Source organism: Mizuhopecten yessoensis, unplaced genomic scaffold (genome assembly GCF_002113885.1).
Source record: "Mizuhopecten yessoensis strain PY_sf001 unplaced genomic scaffold, ASM211388v2 scaffold715719, whole genome shotgun sequence".
Lineage (NCBI taxonomy): Eukaryota > Metazoa > Mollusca > Bivalvia > Pectinida > Pectinidae > Mizuhopecten > Mizuhopecten yessoensis.
Genome location: NW_018479757.1, coordinates 1 through 9,626, shown reverse-complemented (window position 1 = coordinate 9,626; position 9,626 = coordinate 1). Strand labels below are relative to the sequence as shown.

Sequence of the window (9,626 nt, the reverse complement as noted above, 5' to 3'; positions counted from 1 at the left end):
TTGATGACTGGTCAGTGGGTGTTTGTTGACTGGTAAGTGGATGTATGTTGACTGGTCAGTGGGTGTATTTTGGCTGGTCAGTGGGTATTTGTTGACTGGTCAGTGGGTGTTTGTTGACTTGTAAGTGGATGTATGTTGACTGGTCAGTGGGTGTATGTTGACTCTCTATCAGCAAAAAATTATGTTGACTGGCCAGTGGGTGTTTGTTGACTGGTCAGTGGGTGTATGTTGACTGGTCAGTGGGTGTATGTTGACTGGTCAGTGTGTGTTTGTTGACTTGTCAGTGGGTGTTTGTTGACTGGTCAGTGGGTGTATGTTGACTGGTCAGTGTGTGTTTGTTGACTGGTCTGTGGATATATGTTGACTGATCAGTGGGTGTTTGTTGACTGGTCAGTGTGTGTATGTTGATTGGTAAGTGGATATATGTTGACTGATCAGTGGGTGTATGTTGGCTGGTCAGTGGGTGTATGTTGCCTGGTCAGTGGGTGTTTGTTGACTTGTCAGTGGGTGTTTGTTGACTGGTCAATGGGTGTTTGTTGGCTGGTCAGTGGGTGTTTGTTGACTGGTCAGTGGGTGTATGTTGACTGATCAGTGGGTGTATGTTGACTGATCAGTGGGTGTTTGGTGACTGGTCAGTGTGGATGTTGACTGGTCAGTGAGTGTATGTTGATTGGTAAGTGGGTGTTTGTTGACTGGTCAGTGTGTATGTTGACTGGTCAGTCGGTGTTTGTTGACTGGTCAGTGTGTGTATGTTGATTGGTAAGTGGATATATGTTGACTGATCAGTGGGTGTATGTTGGCTGGTCAGTGGGTGTATGTTGACTGGTCAGTGTGTATGTTGACTGGTCAGTCAGTGTTTGATGACTGGTCAGTGGGTGTATGTTGATTGGTAAGTGGATATATGTTGACTGATCAGTGGGTGTATGTTGGCTGGTCAGTGGGTGTATGTTGACTGGTCAGTGGGTGTTTGTTGACTGGTCAGTGTGTGTATGTTGACTGGTCAGTGGGTGTTTGTTGACTGGTCAGTGGGTGTTTGTTGACTGGTAAGTGGATATATGTTGACTGATCAGTGGGTGTTTGTTGACTGGTCAGTGTGTGTTTGTTGACTGGTCAGTGGGTGTTTGTTGACTGGTAAGTGGATATATGTTGACTGATCAGTGGGTGTTTGTTGACTGGTCAGTGTGTGTGTTGACTGGTCAGTCGGTGTTTGTTGACTGGTCAGTGTGTGTATGTTGATTGGTAAGTGGATATATGTTGACTGATCAGTGGGTGTATGTTGGCTGGTCAGTGGGTGTATGTTGACTGGTCAGTGTGTATGTTGACTGGTCAGTCAGTGTTTGATGACTGGTCAGTGGGTGTATGTTGATTGGTAAGTGGATATATGTTGACTGATCAGTGGGTGTATGTTGGCTGGTCAGTGGGTGTATGTTGACTGGTCAGTGGGTGTTTGTTGACTGGTCAGTGTGTGTATGTTGACTGGTCAGTGGGTGTTTGTTGACTGGTCAGTGGGTGTTTGTTGACTGGTAAGTGGATATATGTTGACTGATCAGTGGGTGTTTGTTGACTGGTCAGTGGGTGTTTGTTGACTGGTCAGTGGGTGTTTGTTGACTGGTAAGTGGATATATGTTGACTGATCAGTGGGTGTTTGTTGACTGGTCGGTGGGTGTTTGTTGACTGGTCAGTGGGTGTTTGTTGACTGGTAAGTGGATATATGTTGACTGATCAGTGGGTGTTTGTTGACTGGTCAGTGTGTGTATGTTGACTGGTCAGTGGATATATGTTGACTGATCAGTGGGTGTATGTTGACTGGTCAGTGGGTGTATGTTGACTGGTCAGTGGGTGTTTGTTGACTGGTAAGTGGATATATGTTGACTGATCAGTGGGTGTATGTTGACTGGTCAGTGTGTGTATGTTGACTGGTCAGTGGGTGTTTGTTGACTGGTCAGTGGATATATGTTGACTGGTTAGTGGGTGTATGTTGACTGGTCAGTGGGTGTTTGTTGACTGGTCAGTGGGTGTATGTTGACTGGTCAGTGGATGTATGTTGACTGGTAAGTGGATATATGTTGACTGATCAGTGGGTGTTTGTTGACTGGTCAGTGTGTATGTTGAATGGTCAGTGGGTGTTTGTTGACTGGTCGGTGGGTGTTTGTTGACTGGTCAGTGGGTATGTTGACTGGTCAGTGGGTGTTTGTTGACTGGTAAGTGGATGTTTGTTGACTGATCAGTGCGTACATGTTGACTGGTCAGTGGGTGTATGTTGACTTGTCAGTAGGTAAGTGTTGAGTCAAAACCAGTAGCTTATGTGTGACTGGTCAGTGCTTGTAGTTTGTATAAAGAAATATGAGACAGATAAGTACAAGATTATTTAATGACTGGTATCTACACTGTACACACAATGACCAAGCTGATTCGTCTGCTGCATTCTCACATCTTTCAATCACCTGCCGTCATCTCCTCTGTCTCCGCATTCAACATCTCTTTTGTCATACCTGCTAGCTTGTAATACTCAGAATAGTTGTATTTTCGCAGAGGGAAATACTTTTCTATATATCCTGTAAAAAAAAAAAGAGACATAAAAAAAAGATGAGCGTAGGAATATAAATAAGCAAGGATATACTAATGTGTGTACCTATTCATGGATTTATTATAAATTGTGTATTCATGAATTTAATATATGTATACAACATGTGTGTTTCTATACATTGATTTAATATGTGTATACATAAACCAGGTATTTTTTTTTATTCTTGATTTGGTTTGTTTATAAATACCATCTAAGAAATAACTACCAGTACAGCAGAAACCAAGAATTCTAAAATCCAAGACCAGACAGACTCTGACAGACGACAACTTGAGTTGTAGTGTACAGACTCTGACAGACGACAACTTGAGTTGTAGTGTACAGACTCTGACAGACAACAACTTGAGTTGTAGTGTACAGACTGACAGACGACAACTTGAGTTGTAGTGTACAGACTCTGACAGACGACAACTTGAGTTGTAGTGTACAGACTCTGACAGACGACAACTTGAGTTGTAGTGTACAGACTCTGACAGACGACAACTTGAGTTGTGGTGTACAGACTCTGACAGACGACAACTTGAGTTGTAGTGTACAGACTCTGACAGACAACAACTTGAGTTGTAGGGTTACAGAATGGTTGTTCTTATATCCTAACCCAGAAAATCATTGTAGGCAATGGAACGTAACTGTAAATGAAAAACAAAATTTCAAAAACAAAATTTCATTTGAATTTTTTTTAAAAGTGAAAGGATTAGCAAAGGCGACAAATGGTATTATAAAGTCAGTATAGTTTTAGAACATAATAAATGAAGGCTACAACAGTTGTTCTAAAGAGCACCAGAAGGCAGATATAGTTGTTGTAATTTAATATCTGAAGCATGGTGTAAGGCTTATGTACATGTGGTTCATTTTACCGTAATCCTGGGCCTTGGCAACTTCAAACAACAGGCTTTTGTGTTGTTTCTGACACAGGCCAGTGACTTTACTAGGCAGACATTCCCCGGTCATTGGGTCCAAAAACTGCTGCAGTAGTCCACAGTTCTGAAACAACAGTAAATTTAAGTTTTTCAATTGAACATAGAACTTTTACAGTATAAGAATGACAGTTCCGTAAGGAAATTATTTAAATGTGCCATCCAAACAGAGGCCTCATCAAACAGATATTAGAAACACTTATTCTGTACCAATACAGATACAACATGGTGATAAAAAAAGACTGGTCTTTCATCAGAAAATCATATATAATACATGCCTCATATCTTATAAACAATACATACCTCATATCTTATATACTACATACCTCATATCTTATATAATACATACCTCATATCTTATATACTACATCCTTCATACCTTATATAATACATACCTCATATCTTATATACTACATACCTCATATCTTACATACTACATACCTCATATCTTATATACTACATACCTCATATCTTATATAATACATACCTCATATCTTATATACTACATCCTTCATACCTTATATAATACATACCTCATATCTTATATACTACATACCTCATATCTTATATACTACATACCTCATATCTTATATACTACATCCTTCATACCTTATATAATACATACCTCATATCTTATACACTACATACCTCATATCTTATATACTACATACCTCATATCTTATATACTACATACCTCATATCTTATATACAATACATACCTCATATCTTATATACTACATACCTCATACCTTATATAATACATACCTCATATCTTATATACAATACATACCTCATATCTTATATACTACATACCTTATATCTTATATACTACATACCTCATATCTTATATAATACATACCTCATACCTTATATACTACATCCTTCATACCTTATATAATACATACCTCATATCTTATACACTACATACCTCATATCTTATATACTACATACCTCATATCTTATATTATACATACCTCCTACCTTATATACTACATCCTTCATACCTTATATACTACATACCTCATATCTTATATAATACATACCTCATATCTTATATTATACATACCTCCTACCTTATATACTACATACTTCATACCTTATATACTACATCCTTCATACCTTATACAATACATACCTCATATCTTATATACTACATCCTTCATACCTTATATACTACATACCACATATCTTATATACTACATACCTCATATCTTATATACTACATCCTTCATACCTTATATAAAACATGCCTCATATCTTATATACAATACATACCTCATATCTTATATACTACATCCTTCATACCTTATATAATACATACCTCATATCTTATATACTACATACCTCATATCTTATATACTACATACCTCATACTTTTTATAATACATACCTCATACCTTATATACTACATACCTCATATCTTATATACTACATACCTCATATCTTATATAATACATGCCTCATATCTTATATACTACATCCCTCATATCTTATATACAATACATACCTCATATCTTATATACTACATACCTCATATCTTATATACTACATCCTTCATACCTTATATAATAAATACCTCATACCTTATATAATACATGCCTCATATCTTATATACAATACATACCTCATATCTTATATAATACATCATTCATACCTTATATACTACATACCTCATAGCTTATATACTACATACCTCACATCTTATATAATACATACTGCATATCTTATATACTACATACCTCATATCTTATATACTACATCCTTCATACCTTATATAATACATACCTCATACCTTATATAATACATACCTCATATCTTATATAATACATATCTTCTATACTACATACCTCATATCTTATATAATACATACCTCATATCTTATATAACACAAACCTCATACCTTATATAATACATACCTCATATCTTATATACAATACATACCTCATATCTTATATAATACATACCTCATATCTTATATAATACATACCTCATATCTTATATACTACATCCTTCATACCTTATGTAATACATACCTCATACCTTATATAATACATACCTCATATCTTATATAATACATACCTCATATCTTCTATACTACATACCTCATATCTTATATATCATACCTTATATAATACATACAATACATACCTCATATCTTATATAATACATACCTCATATCTTCTATACTACATACCTCATATCTTATATACTACATACCTCATATCTTATATACTACATACTTCATATCTTATATATACATACCTCATATCTTATATACTACATACCTCATATCTTATATACTACATACCTCCTATCTTATATACTACATACGTCATATCTTATATAATACATCCTTCATACCTTATATAATACATACCTCATACCTTATATAATACATACCTCATATCTTATATACTACATACCTCATATCTTATATACTTCATACTTCATACCTTATATAATACATACCTCATATCTTATATACTACATACCTCATATCTTATATACTGCATACCTCATATCTTATATAATACATACCTCATATCTTATATACTACATACCTCATATATTATATAATACATACCTCATATCTTATATATAATACATACCTCATATATTATATACTACAAACCTCATACCTTATATAATACATACCTCATATCTTATATATAATACATACCTCATATATTATATAATAAATATCTCATATATTATATTATACATACCTCATAGTTGAAAAATAAGTACTGATCTCTACACACTGGACAAGCATTGCCTGTTTCAATAATTCCTTTCCGCTGAAAAAAATAAGAACAGATTCCGTATTTTATGTTAGAAATATTACTTTTGCCAAGTTCTCAAAAACCATAATCAATGTCTTGAAAGATTGACAGATACATTTCAAATAAAATTGACAAAAATATCTCCAATTCACGCTAGCAATTTGGGTCATTTTCTGTTGTAAATTAATTTTCATAAACAATCTAAGAAATTCAAATTTCAATTACAATCTACTCGTATCCAACAATATGGTATACTAAGCTATGAAAGAGATATTTAGCCACTAATGACCCAGAGATGTATCTACTAACAACTGACAGGTGTATCCCATAATGACTGAGATGTATATCCACTAATGACTGAGAGGTGTATCATCACTGAGAGGTGTATCCACTAATGACTGAGAGGTGTATCCACTTATGACTGAGAGGTGTGTCCACTAATGGCTGAGAGGTGAATACACTAAGGACTGAGAGGTGTATCCGCTAATGCCTGAGAGGTGAATACACTAATGACCGATATGTGTATCCACTAATGTCTGAGAGGTGAATACACTAAGGACTGAGAGGTGTATCCGCTAATGCCTGAGAGGTGAATACACTAAGGACTGAGAGGTGTATCCGCTTATAACTGAGATGTGTGTCCACTAATGACTGAGAGGCGTATCCACTTATGACTGAGATGTGTATCCACCAATGACTGAGAGGTGAATAGACTAATGACTGAGAGGTATATCCACTAATGACTGAGATGTGTATCCACTAATGACTGAGAGGTGAATACACTAATGACCGAGATGTGTATCCACTAATGACTGAGAGGTGTATCCACTTATGGCTGGGAGGTGTATCCACTAATGACTGAGAGGTGTATCCACTAATGACTGAGAGGTGAATACACTAATGACCGAGATGTGTATCCACTAATGACTGAGAGGTATATCCACTAATGACTGAGAGGTGTATCGACTAATGACTGAGAGGTGTATCCACTAATGACTGAGAGGTATATCCACTAATGACTGAGAGGTGTATCCACTAATGACTGAGAGGTGTATCCACTTATGGCTGGGAGGTGCATCCACTAATGACTGAGAGGTGTATCCACCAATGACTGAGAGGTATATCCACTAATGACTGAGATGTATATCCACTAATGACTGAGAGGTGAATACACTTATGACTGAGAGGTGAATACACTAATGACTGAGAGGTGTATCCACTAATGACTGAGAGGTATATCCAGTAATGACTGAGATGTATATCCACTAATGACTGAGAGGGGTATTCACTAATGAATGACTGAGAGGTACATCCACTAATGACTGAGATGTGAATACACTAATGACTGAGATGTGTATTCACTAATGACTGAGAGGTGTATCCACTAATGACTGAGAGGTGTATTCACTAATGAATGACTGAGAGGTATATCCACTAATGACTGAGAGGTGAATACACTAATGACTGAGAGGTGTATCCACTAATGACTGAGATGTGTATCCACTAATGACTGAGAGGTGAATACACTAATGACTGAGATGTGTATTCACTAATGACTGAGAGGTGTATCCACTAATGACTGAGAGGTGTATCCACTAATGACTGAGGTGTACACTAATGACTGAGAGGTGAATACACTTATGACTGAGAGGTGAATACACTACTGACTGAGAGGGGTATCCACTAATGACTGAGATGTGTATCCACTAATGACTGAGAGGTATATCCACTAATGAATGACTGAGGTGTATCCACCAATGACTGAGAGGTATATCCACTAATGACTGAGAGGTGTACACAAATGACTGAGAGGTGTATCCACTAATGACAGATGTGTATCCACTAATGACTGAGAGGTGNGTGTATCCACTTATGACTGAGATGTGTGTCCACTAATGACTGAGAGGTGTATCCACTAATGACTGAGAGGTGTACACTAATGACTGAGAGGTGTACACTAATGACTGAGAGGTGTGTCCACTAATGACTGAGAGGTGTATCCACTAATGACTGAGAGGTGTACACTAATGACTGAGAGGTGTATCCACTAATGACTGAGAGGTGTATCCACTAATGACTGAGGTGTACACTAATGACTGAGAGGTGTATCCACTAATGACTGAGAGGTGTATCCACTAATGACTGAGAGGTATATGCACTAATGACTGAGAGGTGTATCCACATTATGACAGAAAGGTATCTCCTCCAATGACTGAGAAGACTTTCCATTTATGACTATGAAGCATTACAGTTGTTAATAATAGACTTGTGCAATTAATTTTTTCTACAAGTCATCTTAATGTTGATTACCTACCACACATGTAGTCCTTGTTGCAGGAGGCATGTGACCTACAAAATTCCGTCTGTAATACTTCCAAACAGGATCTTCGCCATAAGTGTCTTTGTAGGCTGATGATAAATGCAAAGTTATATGTACTGATTTAATGTGTATTATTTATTTATGTCATCATTTTCATAATTTTACGAAAGAAAACTTGAATATGACAAAGCAACACATGTCACTTACAACACATTACCTTGTTGTGGTACTTTCATCTACAAACATTATCAAAGGTATAAAAGCCACCAGTAACAGTGGATATGTGATGACACCAGTAGCACAGGATAAAAGGGCCCATGATGAGAGTTAATGTCACTAGTGGCACAGGATAAGAGTGATATATATGTCACCAGCAGCAGCACAAATAGGTGATATCACCAAGTGCAGGAGAATTGACAATAATAGCACAGAGAAACAATAGTAGCACAGAGAAACAATAGTAGCATAGAGAAACAATGGTAGCATAGAGAAACAATGGCAGCACCGAGAAACAATGGCAGCTCCGAGAAACAATAGTAGCACCGAGAAACAAAAGTAGCACAGAGAAACAATAGTAGCACAGAGAAACAATAGTAGCACAGAGAAACAATAGTAGCACCGAGAAACAATAGTAGCACAGAGAAACAATGGCAGCACCGAGAAACAATGGCAGCTCCGAGAAACAATAGTAGCACAGAGAAACAATAGTAGCACCAAAAAACAATGGCAGCACCGAGAAACAATAGTAGCACAGAGAAACAATAGTAGCACCGAGAAACAAAAGTAGCACAGAGAAACAATGGCAGCTCCGAGAAACAATAGTAGCACGGAGAAACAATAGTTGCACTGAGAAACAATGGCAGCACCTAGAAACAATGGTAGCATAGAGAAACAATAGTAGCACAGAGAAACAATGGCAGCACAGAAACAATAGTAGCACAGAGAAACAATAGTAGCACAGAGAAACAATGGCAGCTCAGAGAAACAATAGTAGCACCGAGAAACAATAGTAGCACAGAGAA

The 9,626-nt window shown here is 36.9% G+C and overlaps 1 protein-coding gene across 1 annotated transcript; it reads right to left on the bottom strand.

Moving 5' to 3' along the window:
* Positions 1-2,353: 2,353 nt before the first annotated feature.
* On the bottom strand, positions 2,354-8,730 carry LOC110441206 (28S ribosomal protein S18b, mitochondrial-like; the record flags this gene model as incomplete). Its single annotated transcript, XM_021484313.1, has 4 exons — positions 2,354-2,555; positions 3,442-3,568; positions 6,228-6,299; positions 8,599-8,730. Coding segments are annotated over 4 exons (450 nt in total), but the record flags the coding sequence as incomplete, so codon positions are not given.
* Between the last annotated feature and the right edge of the window lie 896 nt (positions 8,731-9,626).